The 14216-nt window shown below is 35.1% G+C and overlaps 1 protein-coding gene across 1 annotated transcript in view; it reads right to left on the bottom strand.

Moving 5' to 3' along the window:
* Nucleotides 1-2116: 2116 nt before the first annotated feature.
* Nucleotides 2117-14216, bottom strand: part of HCN1 (hyperpolarization activated cyclic nucleotide gated potassium channel 1) — a 389568-nt gene continuing 377468 nt past the window's right edge. Inside the window, exons 7-8 of the mRNA XM_063087497.1 lie at nucleotides 6438-6602; nucleotides 2117-3003 (exon numbers count right to left, since the gene is read on the bottom strand). Coding sequence (XP_062943567.1) covers nucleotides 2117-3003; nucleotides 6438-6602 — 1052 coding nt within the window. The remainder of the gene's footprint in view (nucleotides 3004-6437; nucleotides 6603-14216) is intronic.

Below are 14216 nucleotides of genomic sequence, written 5' to 3' on the forward strand. Positions count from 1 at the left end.
TAAATATTTAATAATTTAAAGGACCAATACATGATATTAATAAATTGAAGTTAATTCTCATATTTTAATAAAATAAAGGAGTTTTGTACTGATATGTAAATGGTCTTGCAGCTTTTCCATAGGTTCTAGACTGAGAAATCTCTTTCTCACACCATTCCTGACATGACATCATATGTCACCAGCATGTTAATGATAACAATATATTGACTAGCATTGTTGATTACTTCCACACAAGTTGGGATCTGTTAGAAATTAAACATAACTCATTTTGGTATTATAGAGATTATATCTGTAAAAGGCATAACAGGCAGCATGGATCCACGTTAGAGTTTTTGTTTTTGCTTTCTGTCCTCAAGTCTGTCTGGAGGCCCTGCCCCATATAATGTGTGATCTTTGTTAAGTTCTTCTTAAATGCATCACCAATTTCAAAGATACTGAAGACCTCCACTTTAGGTCATTCTCTTAACTCAGGTTATTTACAGACGTTGGTTATTAGGAAACTTCCAATTGTGTTCTAGTCATCCACCACACTTGTGGGGTGCATTAGGCACAAATGATTACCCGGGGACTTCTTTGAGAAGAAGGGAATGCTCACAGATCATGGAAAGAGTTAAGGAAACAAACAAACAAACAATGCTGACAGACATTCATCTTACCCTTGCTTTCTGTCATCATGTCCATACTAATTTCAACACATTTAAAATAACAAACCTCCTTCTTAAGGACTAAGTCACCACATGCCTTTAGATTTACTAATCACTTGGTTACAATACATGTAAAGCAAATTGGGTGTTCCCAAACAGATGTGATACTATATTGTATTTATTTTTTTTAATTAACACCACCATAAATTACCAACTACAGTGAAGACAGGGCACACTTGCAACTCCAAATCAAGCTGTGGTTTACAAATAATTGTTTAAATAATAGTAATAGCAGTAATATTAAATGAAAGTGAAACCTCACTTCTAGACTCAAGTCAGAGATCCAAGTCAGCCTTATAGGAATTTTAAGATACATAATTAATGGTTACACTTTTCTAGAAATGAGAAATACTGTAAGCTTTTCCCTACAATGACTGATTTGAACCTATTTTTCCCCCCAAAGCATGCAGGGACTATTTTCAGATGCTTGATTATGACAAGAAGGAAGAAAAGTAATGATTTTTGGTGTAATACAAGCAATTTGTAGATTCAAGCATTAGATTTTGCATAAAACATTGCAGGTTAAAATAATATTGTAGTTTTCAAGCCATTGCATTACAATTGAATAATTGTCACAATTAAGTTTTTTAAAATTTAACACTCTAAGTTTTGAAGTGAAGCAATGAAACTAAAGTTTTAAACAATGACTTTTACCTTCTTACAACATGGAATAGCTATTTTTATTTGGGTTGAAAAAGTTATTTACAACTAACATTGACTGAGTCTTGGTAAAAGTTCGATAAAACATGAAGGTAAATATCCCCTCAGCTTTCTGAAAGATCAATGAACATGTTTGAGATCAGAGTTATTCTTAACAGAGGCAATGTTAGTTTTCTGTGGTGGCCAAGTATGTAGTGTGTTCCTTAACCTAATTCAAAATTGAAAGCACCAAAATACAATTTAGATTTATAAAATTAGATTTTCTATTTAATCCTCCACAATTAATGATTAACAATTTAGATGCAGAGACACAGTTAATGAAAGAAAGTTTTGATTGGTGCTATTCAGTAGCTTATTTGAGTTGCCTTTTTAAAATCAGTTTTGTTTCCATTGAATCCAAGAACTCATCATAAAATAGAGAAATACATATATCAAAGGAATTAAGTTAAAAGTAGGTTAGAAATAAATAATCTTAAAACAACATTTTAAATCCTTTAATGATTTAAAGAAAGGAAGACATAACACTGAATGCTAAACAGGTCTTTTGAATTTCTCTTGAGAATTTATATATATATATATATTTAATAGTATATGTATATATATATTTTTACATTTTTCATGTAGGCCAGAGCTGTCTAAAATATCTTTTCATAGGAGGCTATAACGATCTATCAGGAGATAGCATAAAATAAGATCTGAGAATATTCTCAGTTTATTAGAGTATTTCCTTCTGCTTTGACAATCAGCAGGGATCATAAATTTGAAGCAAATCGTGGCTTTTCTGCATCTGGGTCTGTGTGTAAGACTGAAGAGGACTCTCTCTGAAGAGCGACTGCTGGTGGAGGGGGTGCTGGAGGGATTCCTCGGTTTGGAGGAATGGCTCCCGATGACATCTGTCGGAAGAGGGTGACTCTCTGTGGGACAGTGCTCCTGGCCCCTGCCTGAAGGCCCGTGCTGTGAACAGCTGTCACGGGTTGAGGGATGGAGGCCAGAGACTCGCCCACAGTGGGATGAGGTTTAGAAATTAGAGTGGAAACTTCATGGGGCAGCGAGGGCTGCGAGGCGGAGAGGGGCCTGACTTCTCGGGTCAGGTTGGTGTTATGAAGGGCCTGCGTGCTCTTGTGCACTTCGTTTTTCGGCGTGGAGCTGCTGGGTGTCTGTGGCTGTTGGGGCTGCTGCTGCTGCTGAGTCTGCGGTGGCTGGGACTGTTGTAACTGCTGCTGCTGCTGCTGCATGAGTGACAACTGGGAAGCAGTGGGGGAGGCATAGTGGAAAGTTCGAGTGGCCAGCGGGCTCTGTACGGGAGGGCTGCAGACCGCAGTGGTGTAGGAGCAGGGTGAGAGGACGGCTGACTGTTGGGGGGTCTGTGTGCTGGGACTGGGGGAATGCAGGTTGCTATGAGACAGACTGGTTGCTGTGTACACTGGTGGAGATTGTGTCCTCATGCGAGAGGTCGGGGTAGTAGCGGAAGATGTTGAATTCAGGGTTGTCATTTGAGGATAATTGATTGGAGGGATTGCCTGCACCATCTCCCTGTCGTGTTTCACAATCTGCTTCAGAATTTCGTTCTCCTGATTGTTGAAAACACCAGTGTTCAGATCCTTTTGGAACTTTTGCAGAAGAATTGAGTTTTTCTTTCCTGTCAGCAAAAGAAAGATAGACACTTAGAAAGCCTCCCCATCACTGATGACAACGTCAAGCAGAGTGGCTCTTGCAAACAGAAGTATGTCAACATTTCCTAGAAGAGGCTTAAAAGCCAAATACTCACCTTTAGACACCAAATAGAAATGTGGCTCCTGGTTTTCACACTGCCTGTATCTCTCTGGTAAATCTTATCTTCTACACAAAGTGAGTTGAAAAGCCTATAATATGGCAAAAGCCACTTTACAGAAAAAATGGAGATATCTAACATGAGGGCTCCCTTGAAGAATGGGGGAAGAAAGGGCTTTTGGATCAGGATGAGCCTGGAATCAAGATTTGAAGTTAAAGCTACTTTTTCAGGAAGGAACAATGGAGAAATGAGAGCTAACATCTGAGCACTTTCTGTGTGATAGGCACTCTACAAAGGACTTGAGGTAGATTATATTTTATTTAATAGTCAGCCCTGTGAGGTAGGTGTGTTCATAATGCAATTTTACCCCAAAGGAGACCAGGACATTAAGAACAATGCCCAAGAAAAGATGGTTAGTAAGTAACAGGGCTGGGAAGGGAGAAAAGTGAATATGGTTACACATCCTTGCTACGGATAATGGACCAGCTACATCTGGGTTATCTGGGTGCTTGCTAGAAATTCAGCCTCTCAGGCCTGACCCCACTGGCTGAATCAGATACTGCATTTTTTACTAAGACCCCTGGGTGATTTGCACATGCAAGTTTGAGGAGCACTGTACCTGGGCCTTTGCTTCTGACCATTTCCTTACCCCAGTGATTCTCAATCCTAGCTGCGTATTTTTTCTCATCTCTGGAACTCTAAAAAATACTAATGTTCATCTATACCTTACCAATTAAATCTGAATAACCAGACATGGGGCCCAGATTTTGATAGTTTAAAAGCAAATTTCCCCAGGGGAATCCTACGTGTAGCCAGATCACTTTGTGATCTTTCCTCTTCTAAGTGGTGATTGTGAGGGCCAAGGGCACAGTGACTGTCAGGCTCTCAGCTCCCTCTAGGACTTCAATAAGCAATAGTTCTCCCTGCCATCATCTTTGGAATGGTTAGCAATAACTGGACATTCTCTGGCAGAATAACAATTAGAATCAATACTAGGAAGGGAAAAGCAATAGGTGAAGGAAGGGAAAAGCAGTAACTTTTCTTTGACACAGTTGATACAGTAATACTCTAGTGAATTATATGGTAACTGAAAAGCAAATCAATTCATTATATTGCTAAATAAAGTATTATATCAAAAGTAACTATATCTATGTATACATAGATATAGATTTTTATTTCAAAAGATGACAGGTAAGGGGATCCTAACCCTTGATTTGGTGTTGTCAGTGCCATGCTCTCCTAGGTGAGCTAACCGGCCGTCCCTATACAGGGATCCAAATCCATGGCCCTGGTGCCATCAGCACCAACAAAATATATTTTTAAATGGAAATATATATTATCATTTCCTTGACTGCTAGGAAAAGAGATCATTTTAAATGACTGCCAAAATAGTTACTTCTCTCGCCTTGCAAACTGTCCTAATTTCCCAAAGAACAAAAACTCCTATATTAGTAATAAATACAAATGCTTATTTAGCATATTCCCTTCAACAACTTAACTACAGCACACATTTATGAACAACGTCCACAGAATTGAGAAGAATAATGCTTCTTTGTGATATATGAATAGTCAACGTATTATAATCTAAGTATCTGTAATCTTGGAAAAAATAACTTTTACTACACACTTACAATTTTATAAAGGTCAAAAATGAGAATGATTGGTGCTTACTAGAAATTCTATAGCCTGTATTATTGCCTTTTATGCAAACTTAGGTTATAAAAAATAACAGTGATAACTTAGATGAAAGTGAAGCTGTATCAGATTAACAGAAATTCTCTATTGAAATATTCTGATTTTAATGCTTTATCTAAAAATTCCTAGCTGGTTTGGGAAAAAGCTCATACACTTAAAATTAGTCTCTTTCTCTAACATGCATACTCACACACCACAAAAAAAGAAGTTATTTTCAAATTAAGAAAGAATGCTTTCAAGAGTACCTCTTTCTTTTATGGGTGCTGTCTCCCTAAATGAGTATATTCTGTTAGACCTCTGAGATGTCCATATAAATTTTTAATATGCTTATTATGTGTAATGGTAATGTCTAAATACTACCTTTACTCCTCCTAATCTAATTTCAGAACGTTCTGCAGTCTGTCATCCTGCTAATAAAGAGATAAAGAAAGATGGAAAGTGCAGATAAAAGCTGACATGACAATACAACCATCTAAAGTCCTTACCTTTAATAAGAATGAAGTAGTTGAAGTCCCTCCTGGTTTATTTAGTACAAGTCATTCCAGCCCCATCTCCTTTGAGTTTATCTATTCCTTCCTCCCTCCTTACCTCTCTTTAACAAATATTTATTGTCTACTAGTTACTGGGAAGGCAACAGTGAATCAGACATGATCTCTACATTCACAAAGCTAAGCATCGCTAGGGCAACTACAATAATAAGAGCAGTGTTGTGAAGGGGGGACTTCAGAGGCCATAGGGGAACATATCCAAGGAATTCAAAATGGCAGGGGGTGGGAAGTCAGAGAGGGTACGTACAGGGAAGTGATCTCTAAACAGAGATATGAAGGTTGAATAGATTTAGCCTCAGAAAGGGGGCAGAGAAGGGTCAGGTAGGCAAAGAGGATTTAGGGTGGAGAATGAATGCATACTACCTTATGACTTATCAGAATGTTCTAGGACACGTAGGGAAGTTAACAGCAAGACAACATGATCTAATTTTACTAGGGCGATTATGCAGATATTTAAACTAGCATAACTAATAAGGTCTAATATATATTATTTTAATTTGATAGCAGAAAAGAATTAAAAATAAATTGATATTTGCAAGGTAAAGCATCTATGTGAGGAACTTCTATCTAGGATTTTTCTGCTTGAGTCTGTATTACAAACATTAAAATAAATTTCTGCTGAGACCAATTTAAATGCACAAGTTTTCAATTCATAATATAAGAATAAAATGTAAAGTTTAACTTTAAAAAAAAGCCTGTGGTAAAATTCAGTTTGTAATGTAGACTCATACTATTGTATCCTTTGTTCTATTTTAATGCTTTCTAGAATTTTTATCATTGCTTTTTACCTGAAGATTCGATTTGTTTTGGCATCACTCGAGAAATCAGATTGTGTAGCTAGTGAAAATAGACATGAATAAATAAACCCAGAATACTTAGAAAAGAATGTTAGGTAGGGTCTCAGATCTGTCTAGAAATATGTCTACAACTAATTATTATTTCTACAAAAATTAATAAGCAAGCTATGAACTAGCATTTGGGACTATAATGGCAAACTGATATTACTTCACTAGATTAAAACTAAATTGTGCATGGAGAAGATCAAAAATTAAAGAGTACCTATTCGATCTAGTCGGTCAATGGCAACTGTCTCAAAGGCTCTCCTCATCATTGGATATTCTTCCAGGACCTCATTGAAATTGTCCACCGAAAGAGAATAAAGACGGCAATATGTATCAGCTCGAACACTGGCAGTGCGGCGTCCCTTGGTCAGCAGGCAAATCTCTATAAACACAAGGAAGAAAGACTTGTTTGGTCATTTTCTACTAAATGCCATTAAGTCATCCCACAATTTTAAAAAAAGAAAGTCTCATGGTGTGCGAAACCAATGATTAGCAGCATTTTCTACTTTATCAGCAAATTCCTCGTAACAATTAAAAGCATTCAATTGTCAAGACAACTTTAAAATAATATTATTTTTTAAACAGTTGAGGGTTTGGGTTCAAATGGAAGGCTGCAAAAGATTTATCTATCACCCCTCACGCCAATTTCCCTGAAACAACAACAACAACAAAAAGGTGCAGAAAGAGGAATAAAAAATTCACAATGGAGTTGAAAACAGGAAGGGGTTATAATCAGAATGAAGCTTTTATGAATTCTGGAAGGCATAATGTAGATGGTGTAACCTAGACAAGCTAATGCGAGTCCAAACTTTGGCTTAGAAAGTCTTAGCATCAGACAAGACTGGACCAGAGGTTCAGATATATTATAAGCATGTCTTAATGTAGTTTCTGTATTAACAATGAGATTGTTTGAAGAAAATTACAAATGTACAGAGGGGCTTTCTATTTAAATAATTTATAAGAAGAATTCTTTGTTGTAATTTAGAGTGCGCAAATATGGTAAACATTTGCAAATTTGGACTTCCTTATTTACTACCTAATTGTAACTACAACAGATAATTTTCCATTTTACTTTCTAAAAATTATGAATTAAAATAAACTGCAGTATTTGTTTTGCTTTGTTTTGTTTTGTTTTTTTGGGAAAAAAATTAGCTATGAAATAACCCATTTGACAAAAAAAAGAAATGGTAGAAGTATTTCTAAAATTTACAGTCCCCTAACAAAAGAAATACAGCAAAATATTTATTAAATGATTAAATTCATACTCTTCTGAACCTACTTAAAGAAGTTCATTTAGTTCATGTTGGCAAACATTGTGAGTATGGGACTCCCTCCCGCCCCCCCTTGTACATGGCTTTGCTTTCTATGGTTTCAATTAGCCATGGTCAACCAGAGTCTGAAAATAAGTTTTAAACTGCATGTCTTTCTGAATAGCATGTTGCAATCTTGCATCCTCCTCCTCTATCTTGCTTGGGATATGAATCATTTCTTTGTTCAGAGGATCCACACTGTATATGCTACTTGCCTGCTGTCACTTCATAGCCATCTCAGATGGACTGTCAAGGTATCGCAGTGCTCAGATTCAAGTAACCATTATTTTACCTAATAATGGTTCCACAACTCAAGAGTAGTGATGCTGTAGTATATTGTTATAATTATTCCATTTCATTATTAATTATGGCTGTTAATCTCTTACTGTGCTTAGTTTAGAAATTAAACTTTATGGTAGGTATGTATTTATAGGAGAAAATACAGTGTATATAGGGTTTGGTATTATTCTTAGTTTCAGGCACCCACTGAGGGTCTTGGAATGTATCCCACATGGATAAGGAGGAACTACTGTAAATTATGTTATATGCACTGTGTACTTGATCTTAGGGCTGGGAATATTATTGAAACATGATATCTGCTGTTGGATTACTCATATTCTAGTGGTTTAAGGAAAGAACAATCTTAATAGAGTTCATTTAAATGCAATCTGGTAAGAACAATGATAAAGATATGGAGACTTTGCAAAAAATAAAAAGTGCTTCTGAACCAATCTTGGAAGTTAGAGAGAATTTCAGGATATGTCACCTAAGCTACCAATTATGTTGTTGTTCACGTAGGTAAACATGTAAAATTGACAATTAATATTTTGGAGTGTTCATGTTGTGTGCATGTTCGTCTGTGTATGTATGTATATGTGTGTGTGTATGTATGCATTTAGTGTTTGTGTAGGAAGATTAACCTATATTGGCCAATTTTTAAACAAATTATCATACCATGGATTTTTGCCTGGTACTCTAATCTTAACAATTTAATAAAAGAAAGCATTTTCATTTCTACCCCAAAATTAAATTCCTGTGTCACCAAAATGCTCATGCCATATTATATAATTTATGATTGTCACATTATGGCAAACAAGATGAGGAGAAATGTTTTACTGCTGAATATTGCTTTCAGATGTGTACTTTACAACTTACCATGTAGAATGGTCTATACCTCATGGTAAATTTAATATGTAACATATTACTGCAATATATAACATTGTTACAATATACAACACATTGTTATAATATATAATACATTATTACAATATGTAACAAATTTCTTTAAAAGTATTCATATCCTTCAACCCAGAAATTTCACTTAACAATCTAACCTAAGGAAATAGTCTGTAATTACAATAATGTTGTTTATACAGTGGTTTACATCGTGAATTTATTTATATATCTTAAAATAAGGGAATGCTCTAAATGTTTAACAAGTCAAGATTCATAATTATATGGCCACCGGATGAACTATGTGGCAGTTACTAAAAGGGAAACCTTTAAAGTCTACATGGTAACAATAGAAGGATCATGAAAGCTTAAGTGAGAAAAGCAGGATACAAGATTGTAATTATAGTATGAGAAAAAATGATTGCATATAGTATAAGTAATATGGCTATAAAATCTATCAATCTGCCCTGCTCTGGATGGAAAAGGATTTCTTTATGTTGATTTACTGTGTAGATTTTTATTCTTTTCAACTTTCCTTGACATAAATTTCTTTTATTTGTAAACACACACAACTTTTATTTTAAAAACACCATTTAGGAAATTTAATATCTAAGTACACAGAATAGCAAAAAGACAAGATATGAAGGAACATAAACAAACCTGTTAAATAGTTATTACTATTGTAGGAAATTTCAACTTTACCTTCTATTCTTTTAAATATATTTTTATTTTGGCACTTATATTTTTAATTTCCAAGTGCTTTCTGTCTTTCTCTATATGTTGCTTTTTCATTATATCCTCTTTTGTTGTGGATATAATAGCCTCTATCCCCTGGCAGGTGTTAAGAGTTCTGATTTTGAATAACAAATGGGTGCTACAACACGAACAAACCTCAGTAATGTTAGGTGAAAGAAGCAAGACATGAGTGGGCACATACTGTGTGATTCCACTTATGTGAAATGTCCAGAAAAGACAAATCTATAGAGCTAGATAACAGATTAGCAGTTGCCTGGGACAAGGGATATGAAAGGGGATTAAGAGTAAGTGGGCACACAGAATCCTATTGGGGTGATGAAAAGGTTCTACAACCTGATTTGTGGAGATGGCTTCATTACTTGGTAAATTTACTAAAATAATTGAATTGGACACTTTAAATAGATACATTGTATATGTAAAATACATTGCACTTAAAGCTGTAGAAAATGAAAGAAGTTGTTTTATTTTTTATCTTTATATTTGTTATATTTATATTTGAATCTCTTCTCTTTTATAAATGCTCTTTACTCTGGAAGCACTGTTTCCATCTCTGCCTTTCCTTTGTGTGTTGAATGTTTTCTTACTGGTAATCTATTGGTATTCATTCACAGTTAAGGATGAAAACTTTGATGATGCTTCAGGATTTGTTGATTTAGAGTTTTTCTTTAGGGTGAATAGGTGGGGACTTTTCCTTATATTTCCCTAACTGGAAGAACAAGGAGGGCTTTACTGACCTCTCAGCTGTCCTAGTTCTTCCCCTTGTTCAATTGCTTTAGGAAAGAACCACTGACCTTGTCCCCCCTCAGGAGAATACGAGGTTAACTATGGAATATTCTGCCATGTGGAGGGAGGGATGAAGAGTCAATTGTTCCATAGACCAACCATCAAGTCACCTTGGTTTTACTGTCACTTATCATTCTGCCCTATTTGGTCCTGCTGTCTCTTAGCTAAGAGCCTCTCTAGAATTTTTCCAGCACATCTGCTCTCTCTCTCTCTCTCCCCCCTCCCTCCCTTCCTCCCTCTCTCCCTCTCTCTCTCTTTCCAAGTTCCTATACTTTCCCTTTACGATTCATCAATAACCACCCATGTACTTTTAACCACCTGTTACAGAATACCTGAATAACATTGGCTTATTCAACAAAATAATTTAATTATATTACAAAACAAAAGTCTGGACATAGGCATAGCACCTCAGTGATGCCAAGGCACTGAGCTAACAAGACTTTGTTTTTCTTGGCCTCCCTCTCCTGACCACCAGTTGACTGCAACACTGCATGCGTTTACATCTTCACACACAGCATCAAAACAGAGAGAAATGGAAAGACTTCTTACCCACATTTTTTTTCTTTTTATTATGAAGGCAAAAGTTGCACTGAAGGTCCCTAACTTACTTTCTTTACCATACTACTATCGGAATTGTATCACATGGCCATCCTTAGCTACAGGAAAGGATTTAAAATGAAATATTTGGTAAACTAGAATAAGATAATTACTATTAGTGGTTGAATAAGGTAAATATTGGTTTAATCCTTGGAATTGCATATTTTGCCAATCACATCCAATCAGAATTCTATCAACAAGGAGGACAGGGACATGGTTGCTAAAGAGGGAACCAGCACCATCTGACACTCCACTCTCATATTTACTTTTTGTCTTCCAGAAATGTGTCACATGTCTCATCTCCTGGTTGTTCCCAAGCACACACTCATGCATCACGTCTCTTTGTGGTTTGGGTTGATATTTTGTTCTTTTACTACTTTTAACTGGGTCTCTGGAAAGAGACGAAATAAAGACACATGCTGAGGATCATCTTAGATAAGAAATGGGCTTTTCTTTATTTGTCTTATGCTTAGAAATCATCTGGATTTTTGTTTATAATAAGTTTGCATTTATATATTACTTCTGTATTTTAAAAATAAGTTTAAAAATTAGGAATAAAAATATAGCTATTTTCAATATGTATACTCATTTTAGAGATATGGTAAAATAAACTTATTAAAGGATAAAATGCTTATTAATATTTTCCTAAATGATTTTCTGCAAATGATTTTCTGACCTCCATCATTTGGAATCCTCCTATAATGGAAATATAATATATGTAGTATATGTTACATGATATAGGTCTCCATTACTAAGTACTGCTGCTTGATGAATCAGTTAAGTATTGCCATTGGTAAGAAAATAAATTATTCAAATAGGATGTTTTTTAAGTAATGTTTCTGGCCTCTGTGAAAAAAATGTGTACTTGTATTGTAAGCTCTTAATCCAAAGTTTTCCTATATTGCTATTGCCTTCTCAGTAAAACTTAGATGTTATTGGTCAACAAATCTTATTCCTTCTTTAAATTTTATTTAAGAAGATGATGTACCTGTGTAATTCATTACCTTTTGTAATTTGCGGGATCAAAGCTAATATTTCAGTTTGGTCTTTCTTGCCAACTAATAAAATAGAGTGCTATTTTGGTGATTTTCTGCAGCAGTGATGACTGGGTTCTTCCTGATTCAGTGATATACATCTAATTGCTTGGGTTATATTACAGATTCTTTTCTTGGTGTAGTACAAAGTGTACTGGACTAGGGGGTTGGAGTCCTGTGCTATAGTTTCATACTGATTTCCCTTTGGTTTTCAGTATTCAGACATATAATTATATTCTACAGACTTTAGTTTATCGGTGAAATGTAAAGCTCAATTACAGCAATAGAGTTTTATTAACATTAAATCTGTAACTTAGACTTCATTCCATTTTTTATCTCTAAGGTTTTACTAATCTTTGTATCTCTAGTGCCTACATGGTACATAGTATGTGCTTAATGTTTGCTGAGTAGAATCATTGAACCAAATGGCAACATGCTCTACAAAATGAATATTTAATCACCTACATAAGTAAAATTTATTTGTACTTAGTATGATATTTCCTCCTATGGAGAAACTAAGGGATAAATATAGACATACTAACAAAGCCATTTTAGAAGTTACATAAATGATTTGGTTGATTACCAACTCAAAACTCATCAGCCATTATCTCTCTGCATCTCCTTAATAATGTTAGCGAGAAACAGAACAAATGAAGGTGTATTCATAAGAATAGAAATAGACACTGAGCAGTATGAAAATAACTTAAAATAGTCCCTTCTTCTTTAAAAGTTTACATGCTCTTTGCTTCTACCATGAATAACAGAAGTAAGAAATGACACACACTTAGCAATCCAAAATAGTAACGTTTTGATCATAAAAGTTTTAGATTTCATGAATTGAATTTCCAGATTCACTGTGAATGCAACAGGTGCTTCTCTGTGAATTAATTTTCTCTTGATATTAACTGATTTTGAAAATTCACTTATTGAATAAACACAGCCCTGTGTTAGATAGTACAGAGTTTTTGTGTATTTACTGTGTCTGTGTTTACGTGTGTGTGTGTGTGTGTGTGTGACTTTATGTGTATGAATGTTGTGTGTGTGTGTGTGTGTGTGTGTGTGTGTCTGAGGAAAGGATGTAGAAAGGAAAACCATTATACTCATTTGTCATACTACACAGTTTAGTCAATTAGTCATACTATCCTTTAAGTTCCTTAGAAATTATGTATATATTATTTTATCACTATTTTTTACTTTTTTGTACTGGATTTTCTAATTGTTTTTTAAATAATGGCCACATCTCCTAACTGGTTTACAAAATTTTAATGACAGCAACCATACAGTTACATATATTACTTTATCCCTGACAGTGCCTGCTATATTGAGTTTTGAGCTCAGACAAAATGATTTGAAATGCTTATAAATATGTCAGTAACAGTGAATTAATCCAAGGTCCACTCTAACATCTGTTCTTAAGTTTTAGATAATGTAATATTGGTTCCCCTGCTAGATATCTCCCTTTTATAATAGAACTCACCAAATGTTTTATGTACATTATTTAAGCAACACAACATATCTCTGAGGTTTTTGTGCTATGCCTGTAATGAAAAAAAAAAAAATCTAGAAAATCTGATAATGTTTTCTTCAATGTAGACATGTCTTTACTCACCAGGTAGAAAATTAACTTGCTTTTGGTGCTCAGGTCGAATTCTTAAAGAATATGAAATAAAAGACTAAGTTAAATAAAATTGAACTCCTAAAGAATAAGCTAAGTGCAGTGTACAGATATAAGCCTTTTAAAGAGTGTTTTGGTATCGTTCCAATCTTCCTGTTTGTTTCTTGTTTGCTTACTCTCTGAGAATTCAACTAGAAATTTCCACCAGCCATCCCACTACTGGATGTACACCTAAGGAATGGAAATCACCATGTCAAATGGATACCTGAACTCCCATGTTTATCATGGCTCTATTTACAATAGCCAAGAGTTGGAACCAACCTAAGTGTCCACCAATGAAGGACTGTATTAGGAAAATGTGGTATATATACACAATGGAATACTACTCAACCATAAAAAAGAGGAAATTTTGCATTTGCAGCAACATGGATGAACTAGGAGAAAATTGTTAAGTGAAACAAGACAGGCACAGAAAGAGAAATACTGCATGTCCTCAGTCATAAGTGGGAGCTAAAAAAGAAAGAGAGAGAGAGAAAAGGAAGGAAGGAAGGAAAGAAAGAAAGGAAGGAAGAAGGAAAGAAAAAAGAAACAAGAAACACAATAATATGTTGAACTTTCAGAAGGACAGAACAGAACTGGTTGTTGGGGTGGGAAGGGGTTGAGGAGGAGTGTTAGGGAGGAACTGGTTAATGGACACAAAGAGCGAGTACGTTTTGCAATGACAAATA

Source organism: Cynocephalus volans, chromosome 2, assembly GCF_027409185.1.
Source record: "Cynocephalus volans isolate mCynVol1 chromosome 2, mCynVol1.pri, whole genome shotgun sequence".
NCBI classification, from domain to species: domain Eukaryota; kingdom Metazoa; phylum Chordata; class Mammalia; order Dermoptera; family Cynocephalidae; genus Cynocephalus; species Cynocephalus volans.